Here is a 25,088-nt window from a genome sequence, read left to right as displayed (position 1 = left end):
ATGGCTGGCGACAGTCTAACTCAGATGTCTTTGACTGGACACGTCATACAGGATCAACACCAACTTCCAACACAGGTCCAGATGGTGATCATACTACTGGGTCAGGTACAGTTTCTCTGTTTTTTTGTTAGATATGTTTTGTTTTCAACACAAATTTCAACATGGAAAAGTATACTGACCAGGGGAGAAAAAAGTAATGAATGAAAGAAGGAAGCAAGGAAGCAAGGAACGAAGAAACGCCGGAAGGAATCTTATAGCCTGTGAAATACCCATACTTATTAGGGGGCGCAACTAAAAGAAAACAACTAACTTAAACTACTGCTTACAAATAAACAGTTATGAACAATAAGTTAATGTTTTCTCATTTTCTCAGGATACTATTTGTACATCGAGGCGTCTTCTCCCCGAGTCGCCGGTGATAACGCAAAGCTTGAGCTATCTGTATCTGGAAATGGAGAACTGTCTTGTCTTGAGTTCTATTATCACATGTATGGAGAAAGTATGGGAGCTCTTAGAGTCTTCAGCAGAAATGTGACAGTTCTTGACGCATCAGGAAGCCATGGCCAAAATTGGATAAGGGTGAAAAGGACTATTCATTTGAATGGAACTGTAAGTGTAATACGGGTAAGATAATATACCGAATAACTTTGTAAACACGAAAAACCGTTTAATTCCAATTATGCATAGCTATAACAAGCTTTGTGCAAAAAGCTTGAATAAAAAATGATAACAAACATATAACCTACGTAACTCAGACTTTGATATCCCAAGATACAATACGGTGAAATACGGAAAACGTTTCTTGAGATACTTGGGTCCATTTTAATGGTCCATGCTAACTAATAACGAAAGAAATACGCCTTGTTTAAAAGCTTTCAAGAAAATGATAAACTGCAAAAAGATTTAATCGATAAAAACAATAAATTGCTGTGTAGCACTTTGTTCATGTACTATGAAATGTTTTTTTTTGTTAAAAAAGTGCTAAAATGTTTTCTTGTTCGCTAAACGAGAAAACATTTTAGCACTTTTTTAACAAAAAAACATTTCATAGTAAAGAGATTTTTAAAATCACTGAACGGCAGTAACCGCACCCCTTGTAATCCATGCAACACCTAGTGTAACATGGCTGCCTAATCAATTCATATTTATCTATTTATTCTTAATTGTATATGTTCTAATTCATTACTTCTTTTTTAATTTGTACATACATGTTTATGTGAAAATTTTTTAGATTTTAGATGCAGTGTCCCCAGTAAGTGCTAATATTTGGGCACTGGAATGAGTTTGACCTTACTTGTTGCTTGCTTGCTTGCATGCTTGCTTGCTCGTTTGCTCGTTCGCTCGTTCGCTCGCTTGCTCGCTTGCTTGCTTGCTTGCTTGCGTGCTTGCGTGCTTGCGTGCTTGCGTGCTTGCGTGCTTGCGTGCTTGCGTGCTTGCGTGCTTGCGTGCTTGCGTGCTTGCGTGCTTGCGTGCTTGCGTGCTTGCGTGCTTGCGTGCTTGCGTGCTTGCGTGCTTGCGTGCTTGCGTGCTTGCGTGCTTGCGTGCTTACTTACTTACTTACTTACTTACTTACTTACATACTTACTTACTTACTTACTTACTTACTCACTTACTTACTTACTTACTTACTTACTTACTTACTCACTCACTCACTTACTTACTTCCTACTTACTCTACTCTACTTACTTACTTACTTACTTACTAATGACAACAACAGTTCTTCACTTGACTGTGGAGACTGACATTTCGACAATCTGAGCGGAAGTCTTCTTCAGAGTCATGCAAGCTACAGCTACGACACAAGGAAACGTTCACTCGGTGAACGAAGGATTTATTAAGTTTGCTTTTTATATCTTGGAGGAAATAAATACATTTTACGGGAACAGTACAATAACAGTGCGTAGATTATGCACATGACAGGTATGACGCGTGAACTGTCCAATAAAAGGCCAAATATGGCTTACTGATTATCAATTGGATTCGGAATTTTGTACAGTTTGGAGAGTAACTAACCACTTAAAGGAGCAATGTCGCGATATTTTAAGTCATTTTTCCGATTTCAAATTGAAGGAAACCTCAAAATAATAGCTTTTTCGCATAGAAAAAAAAAGGAGTAATAAAAACGCTAAAAATAAACAAGGATGGTTTCGACTGACAAAGATTAAGACGGATTACGATCGACAGAATGAAAAAATTGCCAATTTTGGCAATGTTTTCAAGATGTGTTGTCCGTGAGGTAGCTCCTTTAAACCTCTTATTCTCTAGGTAACATTTGAAGGAATAGTAGGATCTTCTTACACGGGTGACATAGCCATCGATGATGTCTCCATCAGTAGTGGGAGCTGTCCGGGTAAGACTGTATGAGAAAGTTACCTCCATTTACCTCATCAGGTTCTTTTGTTAAATCAAAACCTTTTTAAGAAACCAATCATTTCGGAAATGTGATGAAACACTGTCTTTTTATACCTTAAGGTTACTATAGTTGGCGGCTATTAATTTTAGCGATTTTAGTGAGTTGGACAAAAATCACTAAAATAAGTACTCGCTAAAATTTGTCTCGATCAAATTTAAGACGCGTTCAATTTAAGTTCCCCCCTCCCCCCCCCGCGCTCCCCCAGCCCAAAGGCAAACAAAATTAAACAAAGTCATCCTGAAAAATTCGCTTAAAAATGGATACCGGACCCATTTTCTGGCATTTTTATTTAAAATTGTTCTTTCTAGCAATGTAAATGTTTGTTCAATTTTAAGTGAGTTTGTTCTTTTACGAACCATTTATGTTCATCTTGGCTATATGTTTATTAAAAACTGGTTTACGATATTGTTCATTGTTAAAATTTTCAGAGAATCGTTAAATTAAATAGTCGCTAAATCTTGCTTAGAAAAAGTCGCTAAAATTAGTAGCCGCTAACAATAGTAACCTTTAGAAATCCTCCTATGTGATTTCTTTTCTCTTAACCTGATGGATTATTAATGCGCTTGAGAAGAATATAGAACCGTGAATCGTCCTTCGTATGAAGTTTCTAATTAAAATTGCTTAATAGATACCTGGATGGAGTCTCTTAGCCTAAAAATGTGATTAGTCGTGATTCTTTAATTTTCCAGAATTTGTCTCTTGGCCTGTTCTGAAGTACTATTACTCTATGCAATACTGTAAAATTCCAAAAATGAGCCCCCCAGGCCCAACCCCCAAACCCAGAAGCAAATATCCTTCCAAATAAGCGCCCCCCTCCTCGAAAATAAGCCCCTCTCCCCCACCTAAATCTCTCGAAACACTTTCGAAAATAAGCCTCCTCCTCATTCATCGATATAAATTTTGAAACTGATAAATAAGAAACAATGTTAAGAGAGTTATGTGGCGAGTATTGTTTTTTTTTATTTTAGTTAATTGCGACTTTAGCAGTGGTCTTTGTGATGGCTGGGGACAGTCTAGCTCAGATGTCTTTGACTGGACACGTCATACAGGATCAACACCATCTTCCAACACAGGTCCAGATGGTGATCATACTAGTGGGTCAGGTAACAGAAATGTCAACCACTTTCCTTGATTCTTTGTTAGATTTGTTTTGTTTTCAATACAAATTGTAACATGCATTGAAAGGCATACAGACCAAGGCGAAAAGGAAAAGTAGTGTGATTTGCTAACAAATGAACAAATATTTTATTCTCTTTTTGGAAGGGCGGTTAATGCTTTCTCATTTCTCAGGATACTATTTGTTCATGGAGACGTCTTCTCCCCGAGTGCCCGGTGATAACGCAAAGCTTGAGCTCTCTGTATCTGGAAATGGAGAACTGTCTTGTCTTGAGTTCTATTATTACATGTATGGTGACACTGTGGGAACACTTACTGTCTTCAGCGGCAATGTGACAGTGTTTAACGAAACGGGAAACCATGGCCAAACTTGGATAAGGACAAAAAGAACTATTCATTTGAATAAAGCTGTAAGTTTTTAAACTTTATTAATTAATTATCTTAGCCGTATTAAAATACGGCTAAGATAATATACCAAATGATTTAGAAAACATGAAATCCGTTTAATTCCAATTACCCAAAACTGTAACAGGCGTAATGCAAATAGCATGAATAAACAAAACGAACAACAACAGTTTGCCAAATCTAACATTTCGACATGCAAGCTACAGCAAGGACACAACGAAAAGTTAACTCAATGAGCGGAGCAAGGCAACAATATTAACTGTAAATGGTTTTTAGATCTTACATGTAATAAAGTAAACATATTCAGGTTTAACAGCGCAATAACAGCAGGTAAACAAAGCATATGGCAGGCATACAGCGTAACACTCACTCAAGCCCTTAACCCCGAGTGAAGCATAGGCCATTGACGATCTCAATTCTCCATCGGCTTCTGTCCTGCGTCAGCCTTCCCTGTTTGGCCCAAGTGTGGCTCGAATTCCTCATTTAAGCTTCTACACCAAGTCGCCCGGAGTTCTTTAGAAGACCCCTCTTCCTCTTGCCCTGAGGATTCCATCGTAGCGCCTGCTGGGTGATGTTGTTAAGCAGTTTTCTTAAGGTGTGGCCAATCCACCGCCACAGATCCATGTAGGATCTGTGTCACAACTGGTTTCTTACATGTTCTTTCCCACAGCATCTCATTCCTAATCCGTAAACTTTCCAATAAATGGCCAAATCTATCTGGCTGATTATCTGAGTTGGATTCGGGATTTTTTTGTTCTAGTTTGGAGAGTTCTGGAAATCACTTTAACCTTATTCAATCACCACTTATACCTCTTATTCTCTAGGTGACGTTTGAAGGAATAGTAGGATCTTCTTACACGGGTGACATAGCCATCGATGACGTCTCCATCAGCAGTGGAAGCTGCCGTAAGAATGCACCAAGAACGTTTCCCCCATTTACATAACCAGTTGCTTTTAATATAAAGATTGATTATCGGTGAATGTTCTTGCAGGTACGACTGTCCTAAAGATGTTCGGAATTTTCCCAAAAATTAATTGAAATTTCTAAGAAAGCTGCTACAAAATCCAATCAAAAGCTCTTTTGGGTTTAGTGTCTTGTGTCACTTTTTGGAGTTTATTTAAAAATTGATCGCTTTTCGCGTCTTTTTGTTTCCTGCCGGGGACTTCGCTGGCTACTGTCAAGCGTACAGCTAACCTAGAGAACATTTAGACTATTCACGTACACCAAATACATTATTCGTCTTTAGAACTCTATTCATCTAGTAAAAAATGTTGTCGCTCGATAACGGTTGCGTTATATTGTAGCGTGACATTCACAACACGATATACGGAAATCGATATACGAAACTCTGGTCACTCTCGGGTCAATCTTCGGAAAAACTATGTTTAGCATGTAGTGCTGCGATTTCATGATGTGTCCAGAAGAAAGACCAGTGTAATCTCCATAAGTTTTTCTCGTTCGGTATGTAAGACCCTCTAGCACCTACAACCTCACTTCAGTCGAAACACTTTTTTAAACAGCTTTTTACAACGGCTATCATCTTGTAACAAATGCTAGAATCAACTGATTGTTTACATTTAACCACAGACCACGAGTTTGGAGACAATGAGTTTATTGTCGGACTGCAAAGGTGTGATACTAATTAAACTAAATTGATATCTGTTTTTTAACTCACTTCGATAAAATCTGTTAATCGTATTTTTGACGTTTTTGCAGATCTTACAAAGGAGCCATTGTGGTGTAAGCACACACATAATGTCCCAAGCGTTAAGAATTAATATGAAGCAATTGCATTTGCAGTAACACCGCATAGATTGTCTTCAGCGTTTAAAATCAATGACTAAAAACTGTACTTGGAGTAAAACACACATAATGTCCAGCCAATTTACAATAAATGTGTATTTGGTACCTTGATACCTTGTTTCCTTGTCACTTTGTCACTTTGTTACCTTCCGTAAAGTCTTACACGAAGTACTACCCTTCGCCAAGCTCTCTATAGGTTATTCTCGTGTTACGTCACGTCACGTAACTCAAGACAAAGAGTTGCTCGAACTTGAAGTTGCTCCAAAATGTTACTTTTTATTAAAAATAATTCTCCAAATATTTGCTTATTTCCCTTTGAAGGTAAGATTTCTAAGATCAAGCAATTTCACTGCAACAGAGGTATCTTAATAACATTTTAAGGCCAAAATTTTTGTATTACAAGAATTTCTTTCACTGAGAACAATCGTGAAGATACCGATGACGCCATGTCTGTAAACGAGTTAAGTGCTCAATGAGCCGAAAGTTAAAACATTTTCGGAACTTTCTTAGAAATCTTCGGCAAACTTCATTGATCTTCGGAAAAGTTCAAAAAATGCTTGGAGGCCTTCGTATGGCCTTCGAACAAGACTCGGACAATCTACGGAAAACGTCGGTTAAGAAATTGCTCAGGATGCCAAAAAGTGCTCGAAAGGAAAGAAGTTGCTCGAAATAGGAAAGGGTGGCCAAAAGTTGCCGAGCATCTTTGAGACAGCCTTACTTGTAGCCCGTGAGCGCTGTTTTTTTAAAATGTCCTGAATGGGTAAAATGAGAGCTGGATTTGGGACGATAGGATTTGGTGACTGTGACTAAGAAAAATCTAGCGTAAAATGGAAGAGGGAAAAATGTCCTATAAAGACATTAGCTCATTTTGAAAACTTTTTACGAGATTCCTAACGCATAAAAAAGCATTACAATAGTTCCTAAATGACCTAAAACGTTTTGGAAATCAACAGATGTCAACAAATTGGTTGCAAAGTGGTAATTGCACTTAATATGTTGAACTAAGTCTTCGATCAAACTTGTGTCCAGAGTCTTCTTCGTTTCCCTTGACCAGCGGTATGGAAACAAGGAACCCTGAACAGCAACCTCGTTCCCGGGGCTTTTCCCTTGGTAATTTGGAACGCCTGTTCCAAATTACCAAGGGAAAAGCCCTGGGAACGAGGTTGCCCAGACAGTTCTGATTGGTGCACGATTTAGTCATTAAAAACTGAAAAATGGCGCAACATCTATGACGGGTGTTTTTATTTGTATTTCAGGTAGTTGCGACTTGGACCGTGGACTTTGTTATGGCTGGCGACAGTCTAATTCAGATGTCTTTGACTGGACACGTCATACAGGATCAACACCATCTGACGATACTGGTCCCGATGGTGATCATACTACTGGGTCAGGTAAGCGGAATATCAGTAGTCAATTTCCTTTGATCTTTAGTTGTTTGTGAAAAGAGAAGGAATTTGTTCTTTATGTTCTTTATTTTATACATGAACAAACAATTGTTTTGCTTTCGGAAGGTCAGTCAATATTGTTTATATGCATAGGACACTATATGTTCATCGAGACGTCTTATCCTCGAGTCGCCGGTGATAACGCAAAGCTTGAGCTATCTGTATCTGGAAATGGAGAACTGTCTTGTCTTGAGTTCTATTATTACATGTATGGAAACACAGTGGGAACACTTACTGTCTTCAGTGGAAATGTGACAGTGTTCAACGAAACGGGAAACCGTGGTCAAGACTGGATGGAGGCGAAAAGGACTATTTCTTTGAATAAAACGGTAAGATTTTTTCGTGAGTACCATGCATTTGTGTAGCGTAGTTTCATGCATGGCTGCTGGGATTTTCTAAACGATACAAAGGAGCGGAAATTATGAAAAAATTTCAAGCACGAATCGGCCAAGTAACGTTTTGAAAGAGAAACAGCAATAGAGATGGACAAACAAATGAATACAGAAATTCTTACTAGCTAACAAACAAAGTCTCCGATAAGTGCGCAGACCAATTAATTTTTCCAAAACTGAATCTAAAGCTATCTAATGAATATTAATTGTGACTTTCTTTTAACAAAATATAAGAGAAGAGTTGTCACGCACGCCATTTGTGACATCCGGGTATCAGAGAGTGTTAATGGTAGTCCTACCTAATGATAATTGGCTGAGTGGAGTTCAACTTCGTCTACAATCATGTGAATGATTTATAAATAAATAGCAAGATTTTGAAGCTGGAGTACGAGTTGTTTAAATTTAGTGCGAATAACAACATAAATGAAAATGGCCAACATCGTCCTGTGTCCAACTATACACAACTGTAAAAACGTTGAGCAAAAAAAATTGAAACACAAAAAACAAAGATAAAATAACAGACCAACAACAGTACGTCAATTGTGATCGCCTTGTTAAAGAGAAGGGGAGTGAAGGTGGGCTTGATAAGGGCTTATCTTGGTGACTGGCATTTCGACAATCCGAGATGTAAGTCATCTTAATAGTAAAGTTACAGCAACGATAACGTTCCACAAGTTTAATCAAAGGCGCTTTGTTAGCCCACTCGTGAATGAGAATACTAAATGTATTGGTGTAGAGCTATGAAATGATTCTGTCCTTTTGTGAGCGGCATGTTAGTATAGAAGTTGTTTGAAGGGAGATATGATCACGTTGGTTCCTTGTGTTTACAGCGGACGCGGGTAATCCATTTAAAAGCCTTCGTTATATAACACTAATTTCTACCATAAAGTGTAGGCTTGCTTACGGGTTGTGTAGTGGTAATGCGTTGGCCCTCCAGTCCAGCGGCCCGGGTTCGATTCTCAGCGGGGGCGATTAATTTTTTTTTTTTTTACGACAATCTATTTTACAATTTTATACGACGTCTTGTTTTTCTTTCTCCTTTTTTTATGAATCTATTAGAGATGCAAATCAAGTACTACAGTGAAACCTCGATTTAACGAACAGCCAAGGGACTGGGGAAATTTGTTCGTTATATCGAGGGTTCGTTATATCGAAAACCTCGGTATAACGAATTTGCGGAAAAACAACCAAAATGTTCGTTATATCGAGGTATAGTTAATAATTGTTTTTAACGCTGTGAAGTTGCACTACCCAGTATTTAATGATCTGAACTGTCTGAACGTCTGTCAAAAATTACACTTGTGCTTTAACGTTTAATTTCCACGTTGGTATGGGCATATGTCTTTGAAGTTGTTTTCCTGTAAGGATTGAAGTATTTTCATCCTTGTTGGTCTGTTTTACATTCATGTTTTGTCGCGTGTTAACAAAAATTCGTTATATCGAGGTACATTTTACGTTTGGGCTCCCGGTTTGTGTTCGTTAAAACGAGGATTTCGTTGTATCGAGGTTCGTTATATCGAGGTACTGCTCCATACATTTTACTGTAACTTTGGCCGGGCAGAAGAAAATCGTTCGTTATACCGAGGTCTTCGTTATATAGAGGTTCGTTAAATCGAGGTTCCACTGTATACAGTATATTATTAAAAGGCAACAAAATTCGTCAGTTTGGCGAGCTTTTTTACGATAAATTATTTACGTATCATGACTATCGATTATCATACAATACGCTTGGAACTATAAAACATTCAGAGACTGCTAAAATTGGACTTTATTCATACAATTGTCCTGAAATCAACCTTTTAATACCCAACAGAGTCGCAGTCCACAGTTCGTGCCTGGAAAATCTATTAAATTCCATCAAAACACGGAATATCAGTTCAGTGCTTCGAAGATTTTCATATTTTCTCTAAGATTATTTCTTCTATTTGTCATGTGAAATTCTTAAGAGCTATAAATCGAGCCATTCGAAGAAGCTTTTATACATACAATCCATTAAACTTTGAACCTACGGTATCGGTCAGCGGGTAAGAACAACACAAAGAAACCTATATGCTAATTTTCAACCCAAATGATTAGTTCGCCGAAGTGGTCGAGCGGTTAGGGGTTTGGTCTTCAAAACCATAGTTGATGTTAGGAGTCGCCGGTTCAAACCTCAGAAGTGTGAAACAAAAAGTTAAAAAAAAAAACAAGGAAAATTAATTTATAATTTAATGCATAAATTATTATTCATAAATTAAAGTTAACAGCCCATAATTTAATGCATAAATTATTATTCATAAATTAATGTTAACAGCCCATCGACCGACCGACCGACTGACCGAGTGAAAATTTGCATATCACTTTCCATAACCATAGTCGTTTCATTACATTCACGAGTAAAAAAGGGGAAAGGTGAGAAATGTATAAATGTATGTCTTACAGATGAAGAAAGGGGGTAAAGCCTGGTTCTCATATGATCGTCCCGATCGTCTCTGTCGCTTCTGTCGCTTCAAAAAGTTTGCTTGCTCCAATCACCTCAGACCTTGCAAACGACAGAAGCGACAGAGACGATCGGGGCGATCATATGAGAACCAGCCTTAAGTGTCCCCAGACGTTTGTCGCGAACTGTTGATCCAAAAACTGAATTTTAATCCATTTGCTGCAACACCGCAATACACCATGATGACAAGCATGCTAAGTAAACTGTGCAATGAATTGAATGAACAGATAGGGCTTGCTGATTTCCAATTGGATTTGAGTGTTTTGTTATAGTTTGGATAATATTCTGAATGATTACAAAAACCTCATTTAAGGACTGCTTTTTTAAATACTTTTTCTCTAGGTGATATTTGAAGGAGTAGTAGGATCTTCATACACGGGTGACATAGCCATCGATGATGTCTCCATCAGCTAATGGAAGCTGCCCGGGTAAGACTGACTGACAAAGTTACCTCCATTTAACTTACTGTGTGCCACAATATAAGCCTTTTTCAAGCAATCCGTGAAAAGCGAACAGTTTTCCGAAATTGAAGCTTAAGGAAAGCTGTGATCTTTCAGGAACCTAATCGCGTTGTTATCTTTTATCGCTAAAAGACGTCCTAAATATATATCTTCTTACAAGTTTTCTTTTCCTTCGTTTTTAAAAAACTTAAATTTAATGTTTGAATGTACACACCACATGACATCAAGATGGCCGCGAGTAGACAGTCGCGTATGTTAGAAAAGTCTCATCCTGTGATTTTTCGCAGTGAACAGTTATCGTATTAAAAGAAGTGTTTATGTGAATGTTTGCTAGTTTGTGAGGGTGAAGTGGTCGCTTCAATAGCAGGAATAAATTATGTTTTTCTTGATTTCCGGCCGCCATATTTGTGCCTATCTGCGGGACACAGTTATGACGATTTTACATTTTCGCGGAGTGACGGTGAAATACAATTATGTCCAAGGATAAATATCCGTGAAAATTTCTAAAGCCCCTGTGTGTTGGCTATTGCGTGAAATATGGGATTTCTCTCTCTATTTTTAAAGAAAAAATAGCAGAAGATAACCAAGAAAGAGGTAACGATGAGTTTTTTTAGGTGTATACAGGTCTTGTGTTCACACGCTGTTGGGCGACGGTAGCCTGCGTTGCAGACGCAATACGCAAGGTCAATTCTGAGGTATGATATCCTTAACAAGCAGTGATAGGACTTTACAACAGCAGTTTCGAACCCATGACTTTCGCGATGTCTGCGCGTGCGAATTTAGCTATGAATTTAGTTATGAAGCGTTGATAGATTCCTTCTACCACATAACCAAATTAACTTGAGGTACTGTTTATCTGGAGGTCCCTTGAAAATAACTCAGGTCTTCTTCTGAACAATCTGCTCGAGAAAAACAAACTGTGGTTCCTAAACGCTGGTCTCGATTAGCAGTAAATCTAACTGCGCCGTTGAATGGATTTCCGAATAGGTGCACTTTCAACTGATTTGGAATAAATGTAAGGCTCTTCAGCAATCCACGCATGTCTTGTTCATCCAAGTTTAACTCTTCAAGATGTAACATTCTCAAACTAGGGAAAAGGCGAAAGGTTTTGGTAAGTGGAGCAAGACAACCTTTCACGCTGAAACCACGGAAAGTGAGCCTGTACAACTTAGGCAATGTTTTGTTAAACAGCGCTTCCATTTCTTTTGCTTGCAACATGCTTCCATCCTCCCCAGTTAACTCCAGTGTCTTTAAGGACATAACAGGAAGTGATTGAGCAAGCGCCGTGACCACTGCTGGAGTCAGGGTTATTCCATTTAGTTCCAGTTTCTTGAGACTCCTGCGTTTATTACTACGTGTACCTACTGTGTTTACTTCTGCTGTGCGGCAATCTGAGTGACCCACAGGTTTGCACGCTATGCTCAGTTCCATTACATTCTTGGCAATGAATCCAAAGCTCTCCAACAGAATACACTGGTCATGTTCATCCAGGTTTAAGTTTTCAAGATTCAGTTCTCTCAAATTGGGAATGAAGCGCAAACTTTTAGTGAGTGAAGCAAGACAACCTCTCACCTTGAAACCACTGAACGTAAGCTTGTACAAAGACAATGTTTTGTTAAATGAGCCAAACAGCGCTTCTATTTTCTTAGCTTGCACAATGCTTCCGTCAAACCCAGTTAACACGAGTTTTTGTAAGCACGATATTTCAGGAAGTAACCTACCGAGCGTTGCAGCTACTGCTGGAGTCAGGCTTATTCCACTCAGTTTCAGTTCCTTTAGATTCACGTGCGTGAAACTACTGACTGTGTTAACTTCCGCTGTGCAGCAACTGGCATGACCCAGAGGACTGCATTGTACGATCAGTCTCTCCAGGTTGGGAATAAACCTTAAGTTGTCCAGCACACCACACAAGTCACGTTCATCTGCATTGAACTCTTCAAGAGACAACTCTGTCAAGTTGGGGAAGAAGCGAAGGCTTTTGATGAGTGGGGCAAGACAACCTCTCACGCTGAAACCACTGAAAGTAAGCTTGCGCAAAGGCAATGTTTTGTTAAATCCGCCAAACATTGCTTCAATTTCCTCAGCTTGCACGATGTTTCCATACTCACCAGTTAACACAAGTGTTTCTAGGGAAGACATTTCAGGAAGTGACCGACCAATGGCCGCGGCTACTGCAGGAGTCAGGCTTATTCCTTTCAGGAGTACTTCCTTGCGATTGATGTGCGTGAAACTGATGACTGTGTCATCTACTGCTTCTGCTGCACAGCTACAACCATGAGGAGCATTTCCAGGAGGTTTACATATGCTCAGCTTCTCCAGATTTGGAATGAACCTTAAGCTTTCCAGCAGAACACATGTGTTACGTTCATCCATGTTTAACCTTCCAATATTTAAATTTCTCAAATTTGGGAAAAACCGGAAGCTTTGAGTAAGTGAAGCAAGACAACTTGTCACGATGAAACGGCTTAAACTAAGCTTGTACAAAGGCAATGTTTTGTTTAATCCACCAAACAGCGCCTCCATTTCCTCAGTTGTCAGAATTCCATTCTTCCCAGTCAACTTGAGTATTTCTAAAGATGACATTTCAGGAAGTGACCGACCAAGCGCCACGGCTGCTGCTGGAGTCAGGATTATTCCTCTCAGTACCAGCCTCTCGAGAGTCTTGTGTGTGATACTTGAAACCAGTGTGTCCACTGCTGCAGAACAACAATTACTCAAGTCAAGATCAAGAGTGATGATGTTGTTAAATCGTAGTAGCCAAGAATTCCTGCGCATATTCGACGAGCCAATCTTCAAAGAACATTTACTGGGGTTTGGTACTTGTTCCAAAAGATCACATACGGAGTCATCACTTTTCTTAATTTCAATACTTTTCAAATGGTTACAATCTCTCATCAGCACACCAAGGGCTTTCATTGTTTGGCTACTCAGTCGATGATAACATTGTACATGTCTTAAGTATTTTAAACACGGCTCTTCTGAACATAAACTTGCGGAGAGAGATGGGACAGATGTGGCAGACGTTTCCGTAAACAGTCTGGCATGGTCGTCACAATGCAATTCCAAATTTGTCATGTAAAACTGAAATTTGCCGTTACGGAAACACAAGACGCATCTGAAACCACAGCCGGAGTGTTGGATATCCATAAACTGTTTTAAAAAGTCTCCCACGTTGTAAAGTTTAGAACTCTCACTTATTTTGAGTGGGACATGTAAACAATCAAGAAACTCCAACGACTTCAACACCCAAACGACAGCTTCAGGAAAAACAAAAGCAACGGAATGAACAAGGTTAGTGAAATCTTTCATTTTAGGTGGAAGTTTAGAAAGCGATCTGTTGTCAGCTGGAACAAGGATGACCCCACTTAAGCAATCGAAGCAATTACTTAAGAGTTCAGCTTTTGAATCAACTTCTCGAAAAAGCTCGAAAACCAAGTTACTGAACGACCTTTGCCTGTAAGTGCCATCACAAAGTACGTCTGCATCGTTTTCTTCACTTGGAACTGCCTTCGATAAATCCAGTTCAGAGTCTGAGATTCGAACTGATGTCAAGTGCTGGAAAACTCTTAATGCTCCACCCTTAGACAAACCACAAATGAACTGGAAAACATTCTTCAAAGCCTTACAATCCTCCAAGGTGCGAACGTGTTGTTCAATTTCACCGAGACTTCCCTGAGGGACACATCTGTAGGTGACGTACCACGCCGCTAAGAACTCCTGAATGCTCTTGTGAATAAAAGACACCATCCCTGCTGGTCGCAGATTCTCTGCGTACTCGGTGACTTGTAGTAAGCCGATAATGAGACTTGAATCACAAAAAATGGTAGCGGACAGTTGATCATACTCGAACACGTGATCGTCCTTCAGAAGACATTCTAGGGCCACCTTTCCGATTTCACTGAGGATCTCTTCGAACTCTTGTACTTTACCAAAGCGAGAAGGGTCGTTTTTACCTTGACTGTGATGTAAAACATATTCGACGATTTTCAAGTACAATTTAGCTTTCGTTTCAGGAAAGCTTTTCAACTTTCCCTGTTTCCACAAGGTGCAAAAGAAGAGAAGAAGCAATGGAACTCTTGTGAGGTCTGCCAGCTTTTCCCGCGAAAGGTGCCTCTTCAATTTACTTGCTTCCGCTTTGTCACCAAGCATTCTGCACATAAAGGCCTCCCTGTCTTTTTTACTAAACCCGGTGATCTCAGCATGCACGTCTTTAAATTCTCGCAGCTCATCAGCTTTGGAAATTCGAGTCGTTATCAAGACACAACAGTTTCTCAATTGGTTTCCTCTGAATATCTCGTAAATTTCAGATTCGCGGCCACAGCGGTACTCGTCGTAACCATCAAACACCAGCAGAACTTTCTCTTGGTTTTTGGTGATGTAACTAAGCAGGCCTTCCATCAGGGCTGTCTCTTCTTCAGGAAAAACATTAGAGTGCTTTATGACATCTCTGAGGCTTCGGCATTTGGAAACTTCCTTGAGTTTAATGACAAGAACAAGCTCGAACTTCTTCAAGGCATTTTTTTGGTTTTCGCTCATGTCTCCACGTTTGTCAGCTGATGTGTCTTCATGATCTTGACTTGATTCTTTATTATCTTCGCTCTTGTTTCCATGATCTTCGAACCTCCTGAATGCATCTTTCTGTTTGTCTCCCGTCCTTTCGTTATGAAGTTCAGCCCAGTCCACAGCCAGTTTCTTGACGAATGTGCTCTTTCCAATCCCCGTCTGCCCTTGAACGAGTATTCTCTTTGGTACAACACCGTTGTTGTTTCTGATGAACACATCTGTATAATGGATCAGTTCAGATTGTGATGACCCAGCTGGGGTTTGTTCCTCTTTCACCCAGGTCAGTCGAGTGTAGATTTGATGAATGTCCACAGGAGATGTTTTAGACCACACAGAGGTGGGCACCGTGGCGGTTCTTTTGTAATGCTCTGCAAGTTTATTTCTACAGGATTTCACATCGAATGTTTCTACTGGGGAAGCTTCTGATAAGAAAAAGAAAAGAGAAATTATGAGTTAACCAAACAAACTGGTAATGATATTCTGCGGTTTGGCTTACTTTTCCTTAAAAACAGCAGCAGTTTATGAAAAACAGATATACGATTAAGTTCTAGCTGAAAACATTCTCGAGAAAATTCTCTCGCGGGGGCAGCTCGATAGCTCACGTTTCGCTAAGGTTTTCTTTACTTTATTTAAACTGTTATTATACTATGAGTCTTTTGGTACATCAACTGTATATTTTTGCGTTAATTTCTCCAATGTTCAGCAGAAACCGTCTTAACTCATTAAAAATATGGCATCATCTAATTAGTTTTAAAATAGCTTGGTGTTTAAAAGTTTGGCCAACCTGTTTAGATTCAATTACTTAACTTTTTCGTACAAAACACGATCTTAAAACTACCATCTAAACCAAGTACTACAAACAAAATCGATTCAAAACAAAGAAAGCTGTCCAAGAACGTGTCTTGGGGGCAGAGTGATTTAATCCTCCCATTGTTAAATTTAATAAAGGTTGGGGGAGTCGTAGGTTTCGAGGGATGGGTTGAGATGGGACACATTTGCCTGTTTGTGCATTCACACACACACACTGCAGGAAGAGGCGCTATATTAGCTTGTTTCAATTATGTAACTAAATTGCTACAGATAAGTTCTCGCTTACTGGTGCCTTTGTATGTTTTCCACACGGCGTAAAGTTTTTCTTAGTTTCAAATCACCTTCCCGCAACAATAAACATTCCCGGTTACCTGTTCAAATTTGAGTTAAATTTAAATTTCTGCTTAGAAATGAGCATTATAGAGAGCAACTCAGCGACAAAATTATTAACATGTATCTCATTTGGAACGTCAAAACTAACCTGGTTTGATTTCTTTCATTCTTCGACTTCTGACTTCTTGTTCTAGCTGTTTGACTTTGTCGCCTGTCTCAGACACATCTTGTTCTATTTTGGCAAACCCTTGTTCCAGTTGTTCCACTTTGTCACCTGTCTTGGCAAACCCTCGCTCCAGTTGATCCACTTTGTCATCTGTCTTGGCAAACCCTTGCTCCAGTTGATCCACTTTGTCATCTGTCTTGGCAAATCCTTGCTCCAATTGTTCCACTTTGACACCTGTCTTGGCAAACCCTCTTTCCAGTTGTTTCACTTTGTCATCTGTCTTGGTAAAACCTCGCGCAAGTTGTCCCACCTTGTCCACCATTTCAGCTCGGGTTAATAGTTCTTCACTGAGAGTTTCTTTAATTGACACGAGTTTTTCCAAAATTTCTCCATTCTCTTTCATCCGCTTATCTTTCCACTCCAGCACTGCTGCCAACTGCTCACCATGTTCCTCCAACTGAACTCTTGTAGAAGATTCTATTTCCATTTGCTGTGTTCTCTGCTGAGACAGTGATTCTTGAATAGCTGTTTGTTCCGCTTCAGTTTTCTTGTAGTTCTTAAATAGTTCTTTAACATCTTGTTGCACCAGAGAAAGAAGATTTTGATCCACAGCATGCCCCATACAAAGCTGGCAACCTAGAATCAAACAAGACATCATTGGCTCCACAAAAAGGAAATCATATTTAGTCAGAGATAGTGTTTGATCCGGCTGATCGAGGAAAGGAGGCAGGTGGAGGAAAAGGTGTGGCAGGGGGATGAGGTGTTGTTTATGATTTGGTGCAGTATGGGTGGTTGTGGATGGGCTGTGGTTAGCTTGACTGAGAATGGGGCGAGGGGTAGTAGAGGATAGGATTTCAAGAGGTGTTGGTAGGAATGAGTTGTGGCGAGGATCTTAGAGGATGAGGTGTGGTACCCTAGAGGTGAATAAAAATATCGTGAAGTTGGTGTGCCAAAACACAATGTGACAATGAAAACTGCTATATACCGCAACAAACTGATGGGTTTTGTCCGATCAGTTACATCATGTGGTATAATTACATGTTATGGCTGTGATTGGTTGCTTCTTAATGATCGCTTATGCCTGAAACTCGCGTAATTCTCTTGTTCCCTGTTCAGTTCTATCTGCCACAAAAAAGATCTTAGAACTGAGCCCAAAATACGATGTTAAGGCTCTAATTGGGTACTCAATGGTTGCTTAAAAACTCGCGTAACTGTCATGTATTTTTCTGTAAGCCCGTGTCAAATAACCGTAGGAGTTTCAAAGAGTTGAATCCTCATTGACTTTAATTCAAGCATTGACCAAGTGTGTTCTAAGGTTAATTATGGTTACCTTTTGTTTTCCAATCCGAAAGTTGATCCAAGTTGGCCTTCTCTCTACCACCAGTCAGTCCTAGACTTCGCACCAAGGTCTCTAGTTTGGAGAAACAATCATTGAAGAGGACTTCAGTCCAGTCAGTGACATTACAATGGCCCCACTTGTTCCTGACATTTTCCCTGACATCATCAGCTGAATTCTGAATAGAAATCAAAGGATCTGGGGAATGGAAAATAGGTGCAGGATTATTAAATCCCAACAGGCGAAGGATGGCACTCATGTCCAGTGACTCGTCAAAGGCTGAAAACTCAGCAAGATAATCTGGCAGAAACAACTTGGCCAAGTCTACAGAACTGTTTATATTGTAGTTGTAGAGCTTCTTATGCTTGCCATGCGAATGAACATTGTTGTTAACATTCTGAAATTTCAAGTGTTTAAACCCTGGATCAGTATTGACATGATGGTATGTCAGTGTCTTTAGGGTACAATGTGGGGTCAGACTTCTGCAGTATATGTCCAGGTTGGCATAAGAAGTGTCCATTCCTTGTTTTATGAAATCTCTTAACACTGGAGCTGCTACGTTGTTCATGGCAATTCCAACAACAAGCCATCTCTTTTCCTCTTCAGAGACCATCATCATTAGTTTAAAAACCTGTTACAATGGTTGTCACAGATTAAATGCAAGGCTGGAAAAAGATAAAAAAGGAAAATAGATTTTTGAGTAACTAAACTTATTAACAATTATTCCACGTGCGTGCGTTGGATATGAGATCTCATATCCAACAAGTGCGAGTGGTATAATTGTTTTATAAAAAACGCCCAGAGAATTGCAATATTTGAGCTCCCCAGTTGTTTTCATTGACGCGTATCGGCTACCATATTTGTGGTGAATGGTATATGAGCTCATATACCATTGCCCGTTAACCAATCAAAACTCAAGAATTGCAATATACCATTGCTAGTTTTTAATAACAACATGTATAAACTTATAGTGCCTTCCTGTGACCAGTTAAGGAAAATATATATATATATATATATAACATTTCGGAAAATCTGAATGCAGTTTGAACTAACCTCTAATTAAGAAATAGTGCTACATTGTTCAACTGCAGACTGTCTTCAGAAGGCAAGTATTGACTTGCAGTCCATAAACTGTACTGTTAGGAAACAAAACAAAAAATTATACTGTCCAATATGAAACTTAGTCATTCTTTAAAGTTACCTAAAAATTATATAGTATGTATCCTTAATGTGTGGCATCGTCAAAAACTGCCATGGCCACAGAACCACAGGTAATAAATTTCTGCGGCTGTCAGCTGCAGAAAAGGAAAACAATGGAAATGTAGTTCTGGACTATTGTTTCAGAATAAGATCTAGTGTTGCAATAACCAACTGTTGAGTCAATTATGTGTTCAAATGACATGCCAACTATTGGAGAACGATATATATGTTGTAGGTCAAATTGGCGTTCAGGTTAAATATGTTTTCAACCAAGGTTACACCCGCTTTCAGTTTACATGCATCACCTAATGCAAAGCAGCTATTTTTTAACATCCATCTTTCGACATCGCCTTTTGATGTACGTGTTGTTTGAAATGGGCTAATCAAAACCAATGTGAACCCGTCTTTGTTTCATGAAAATGAGCCCACAAGTTCAGAAGGTCACGCTAGTGGGTTGTTGCTGGTTCATTTTGATCCGTCTTGTTTATTTAGCATGTCGAAAGACACATAGCCACTGTGCATCACAGGTGTAATCTGTTTCAGCCTGAAGATAACACTCTTACAATATTACATAAAACAAGTTGAACTCAATAAAAAAGAAATCCAAGTTAATAAATTTAAATTGTTTCAAGTGATTAAGAAAGTGTTACTTTTAAGTTAAAACAGATTAACCAAGGTTGAAAAAAGATTTAACGTGAAATAATATTTGACCTACAACATATATGCTTATGGTGGCTTTAATTTTTGAGTGATTCTGAGGCTTGTATTTTCAATTGCAAGTCGAGGAGACGCCAGTAAGATTAGTTTCTCCTTAGAGAACCCTTCCCTGCAGCTCAAGAGCAAAACGATTCGGCTATGACCTCTATCAGAGTCGAAAGAGATAGGAATGGAGGGTTTTTAAAAGCCTTAAATCAATCTGCGGTTCACTTCAGCTGAATACTTTAGTTGATTTATCAAGACTGAGTTCAAACTTGTTCACTCACTGCCCCTTTAAAAATCTAACTTCGCGAGTTACGTTAGTTAGGTACTGTAACAACTAGTGTCAGATACATTGGATAACCTGGCTGTTTTCAACATCTTAACCGACTTCATGTTCTTATAGAGGGTAGGGCCTTGAGAATACTTTGCCAGGCTGCAAAACCCTGATGCCCACCTGCTCTTATCCTTAATGAATCCCCTGCATTGCTAATGCATATAACAGGTGTTAATTCATTTCTGGAGTATTTTTTTTAATTTCTGGAGTGGAATTTTTCATGACTATATTAACCCAACAAAGCACCTTTTTGGCTTTTAATTGTAAAAGGCGACACTAAGTAGTAAATGTGTCTGCAACTTTCAGCTAACTATGGTAAAATCTCAGATAAATAATCATGTAGAAGTGGTTAAAATCGCTTGCGAACAAATTGTACATGTAGTTATTAATCTTGGTTGCTGATCGATAGCCAAAGGGATGATTCAAGACCAAATTTCGCATGGCCAAACGCCATTACGAAAAATAACGTGTAGAACTTTATGATGTAGAACTTTATTTTTATTTAGTGAGTGTGTTCACGAGTGATATTTTCTTTGTCTTTTACTCTTTAACGAGTAAAAGACAGTTCAATGTTGTATTTAGTCTTGAGGATGTCTAGGAAGTGATACTAAAAGAAGTTATTTGACGATTTCAGGCACGAGAATTTTTCTCATTCATTTTTTTTTAAAAATATTCTAGACAATAACAAGCCCATTACCGTATAATTTGCATGTCTCACCTCCACTCGAAACCAAACCATTGCATTAGTGTAGTGTTATCCAAACACACAAAAAAAAACTTCTCGCGTTTCTCAAGTTGGCAAGCATAAATTATTTAGTCCTACTAGCAAAAGTAGTTTGTTTCTGCAATACTACACACAAAGAGCCCTCCCAACCGATGATCAGCTATATACTCTCAGCAGCTACTGCAATTCTCATTGTAATTTTGGGTTAACCCCCGCTTCGTAATACATTTCCGCAATTAACCACCAAGCTGCGAACTCCCTAAAGAGAGTTAGAAACTATCTTCAGACCAAATAGTCAAATATATTGTCGCAAACAATTCTGTAATCGAACTAGCGAGAGGACTGCATAGCTTCGACCAAACATAATTATTGGAAAACCGAAAATAATTCCAAGTGCAAATGACAACAGAGCGAAAGTAAGTTTCATTTCGCTTCATAGCAGAAGTTATTTGTCCTCTTCACAACTCTAAAGATAGCATTAATCTAAAGAGTGAAACCTTAAACAGACGAAGTTAATGTAAGCTTGTGTATGCATACCTTGCAGCTTTAGAGATCAGACCATCAAACAAAACTTCAAAGAGAGTATTTTGTCCAACTAAAAACTCGATAACATAACAGCAAACATTTGCAAGTCAGCACATATTCAATATTTAGGTGGCACTGATTTTCTGCATGGGCAACAGAGGGAGCAGAGGAGTTCAGGTAGAACTTAAATCAAAACACGTCTTACCTCTTTCCCATTAAGCACGTCATGTGGGAACCATTTGCTACGGTCAAATGCTTCAAAAGTCAACAAAACCGGTGCGATCGTTCCGAGCGCCATCAGTTTGTCTAGTTTTGTTTCGTTTGTGATTTCGGCTTTCAATTACAGGTAAGTCTTTTATCCAAAAAGGTAAAAAAATACTAATTATAATTCAAGATGCTCGTTTTTGAATGGGTGCACGGAAGAAAATTTAGTAGTGAACAATGAAAACGATAGAGTGTTTCGGTCTGTTAGTTGCCGCTTAGAAATTTGATGATAACAAGATAAATAATTATAACAATAAAAAAATGACAGTATATATGTAAATGGCTTAGAACAATAAAACACAGCGAGAAAAGGAAGGAAACTCACTCGCTTGTTTCGATTATCAAAATTTAAATTCTCTTTGCTTGCCATCATTACGTCACCACGCCATTAGTGCTGCTAATTGCGGGAAGTGAAAATATATGTAAATGTAACTTAATGCTTGGAAGGAAATTAACATGTTTTGTTGGAAGGAAATTAACATGTTTTGTTGAAAAGAAAGAGAAAAAATTTTCCCTGTATTTCTATAGGAACTATCGTGAAACTTTGGGAGAACTTTGGCTCGTATTCCCAGAGCATTTTTCGTTCTCCCAAACTTCCACTCGTGTTTCTATAACTCGATATACAAATGTCGCCAATAAATATGTAACATCCGTGACGGTTGTTTTAATTTCGTTCCACTTTAGTCAGTACATCTTGCGACTTTGACAGCGGACTTTGTGATGGCTGGCGACAGTCTTACTCAGATATCTTTGACTGGACACGTCATACAGGATCAACACCAACTTCCAACACAGGTCCAGATGGTGATCATACTACTGGATTAGGTAAGAGTAATATCAGTATTCAATTTCCTTTAATTGTTGTTCGTTTGTTCGATTTTTTGTTTTTAATACAAATATTGATTAGATTTAAACATGCAACAAAATAAGACGAAAAGAGAAGACATTTGTTTTTTATTTTATAAATGAACAACTGACAATAGGCCTTATGCATGATAACGTCATATGCTCAAAATTCACCACCAAGCCTCGTTTACGCAAATTATTCTCAACCCTCTGCCACCTTCATGCAGTTTTCACGTGGGTTTTCTTTTCAACATTGCTGCTCTGGGAATTCGCTCATGATAAAATTTACAAGTTTGCGCTTTGAAAGCGAGGCTTGGTGGTGAAACTAACCAGTCTGACGTAAACATGCATAAGGGCTATTGTTGTGCTTTTTGAAGGTCAGCCAATATTTTTAGTGCAGAATGCACTTTTGTGATGGTTTGGTGGGCAGTCGTGTGATAAACCCCTAAACCCCTAAAGCGCTACAGTGTAAACTTTTAATCACAAATTAATTAATTAATATCAATTAATTAATTATTCCTTGTGAAGGGGGTGGGGGTGGGAAGCACCTGACCGTACCCCTAGGTAAAACCTGGAGCACATCTACGTTACTTTCATATGAAGATCTCAAACGTATATATTTGTTTCAGAAAACCCTTTGCTCTCCTTGTGGTACTACTCAACGTAATTTACACCAAACGCATGCGCAGATTAGTCTACGTTGTTTTCTGGAACTATCATGAACATCGCTTGTATTGCGTGTTTGCGGTAGGCTTCCTGCAGACTTCTTGGCGCCAAGTAAAAACCGCAAATTAATTAAATTAGATTTTGAGACTTTCACAGCGCTTTCGTAATTAGGTATGCAAAAACTTGCACCGGGATTTTCGGCGTGAACACCTGATAACCAGGAAACAAATATCCTAGCTGTACTGCGTTTTAAAAAACCTGTCGAAAAATATGTTTTTTGATTAGATTTGTTTCTTTAGTTTTTGAGAATCGTCTTTCGTGCAGTCTAAACCGTAACTTAATTAAATTAAACAAATGTCATCGATGCCGCCGTAAAACAAACAAAAAACAAAAGTTTCATGTTATCGCATTTTCAAGGAAGACAAAAGTATTTTGTTACAAACGAACAAAAGTGTCGTGTTACGTTTGCAAAGATTAGCGTAAGGAACACCTGGGAAAGAATACAAGTAGCCTGTGAACAGTTTTTCCGAAAGTAAAATAAAGCAAATAAACACGAACGTATATAAAACATCATACTTTCAATTGTTCCATATTGCATTCTGCACTTACCAAATCATCGAGATTTTTTATATACACAGGATACTTTATGTACATCGAGACGTCTTCTCCCCGAGTGCCAGGTGATAACGCAAAGCTTGAGCTCTCTGTATCTGGAAATGGAAAACTGTCTTGTCTTGAGTTCTATTATCACATGTATGGAGACACTGTGGGAACACTTAGAGTCTTCAGCGGCAATGTGACAGTGTTCAACGAGACGGGAAACCATGGTAAATACTGGAAAAAAGCGAAGTTAACCATTTATTTGGATAACACTGTAAGTCTTGAGGTAAAGTATATTAAAGAAATTGCAAAGAAAGAAACCAGAAAAATTCTGGCTTCTCGTTGAAGTCAGAATTTTTTCTGGTTTCTTTCTTTGCAATTTCTTTAATTGCAATTCACTGCGAGGATCATTTCTTCACTTTACTGTAAGTCTTGATCAGTGTTAAATGAATTTACGATTGTACAACGCAGGGCAACATCGTCGCTAACTGACCCATAACGTTCGCGTTTTTTTCCCCAGATTTTACAGACGCACTACTAAAACACTTTCTTGGGGGCCATGTTTTGTCGCTCTTTTGTTGTCTCGTTGTTGTTGTCGTTGCTTCTTTATTAAGCCCGGCTAAACGGGCTTTAAATTATTTTAAATCATTTCCCAGCAGCGTGCAAAACAAAATTGATGTACTCGAACCGGGATGCGTGCGCGGTTCAAACAATTCACCGTCAGAAAAAATTACTACTTACGACCAGTGTTTTAGGTATCTGATCCAAATCACTTGCAATCTTCTCTGGGTTTTCATTTTGTATCAAAAAAGCAAAGTTAACGTAGGCGCGTGTTAAAATGATTTGAAAATACAGTCCGACCAACTAATTGCAGCTATTTCTTGTTACAAAACAAAAGCTCGAGTAACTTTGAGTAAAAACAAAGTTATCATAATTGAGTCCATTTCAATTCACGAAGGTCCCAATTAGCGCGGAAGATAGGTGCGAAATTCCGCTAAATCGTAAAACGCAAATACGCAAATCACCTATATGGAATACCACAAGGGTCGTTACTTGGATTTAATTTGTGCACAAGCGATCAAATCGACTCAGTCACTCCAGGCGAAATATATATATGTATGCGGATGATACTACAATTTATTGTGTGGGCGATTTCATTGACTGAGTCGCTACATTATTTAATAATGCACAAGATGGACTACTTAAATGGTGTAGAGACAATTCTCTTTTACCGCACACCAACAAGTATGGGGCGATAGTTCTATATAGAGGAAGCTTCGCTGGTCTACTGAAAATTACATGCCTTTGTGATCGAAGCATAGGGTGGGTGACACATTCAATACCACTCTAGGTCACTCATTAAACATACACACATACTTTATTCGTCCCAAATGGGCTTTTCAGAATAAAGAGATACATAAGTAACTTAAAGATTAATCAAATATTAAAATGTAATTAATGTTTATAAAGAAAAAAAAAAGGTAAAAAGGTAAAACAAATATGTCTC

At 38.7% G+C, this 25,088-nt stretch overlaps 1 protein-coding gene and 1 pseudogene across 1 annotated transcript; one reads left to right on the top strand and one right to left on the bottom strand.

Annotated features, from left to right (window-relative positions):
* LOC144636757 (MAM and LDL-receptor class A domain-containing protein 1-like) lies at positions 1 to 23,927 on the top strand (annotated as a pseudogene).
* On the bottom strand, positions 11,368 to 18,339 carry LOC144636768 (uncharacterized). The gene is made up of 3 exons (XM_078495965.1): positions 17,718 to 18,339; positions 16,370 to 17,023; positions 11,368 to 15,500 (listed from the first exon to the last, which is right to left on the bottom strand). Exons 1-3 carry the CDS (start codon positions 18,337 to 18,339, stop codon positions 11,368 to 11,370), a joined length of 5,409 nt encoding a protein of 1,802 aa, XP_078352091.1.
* Positions 23,928 to 25,088: the final 1,161 nt, after the last annotated feature.

Source organism: Oculina patagonica, chromosome 1, assembly GCF_052425735.1.
Source record: "Oculina patagonica isolate OP01 chromosome 1, crgOcupat, whole genome shotgun sequence".
Lineage (NCBI taxonomy): Eukaryota > Metazoa > Cnidaria > Anthozoa > Scleractinia > Oculinidae > Oculina > Oculina patagonica.
The sequence above is the reverse complement of the archived record's forward strand: the minus strand, read 5'-3'. Positions and strand labels throughout refer to the sequence as shown.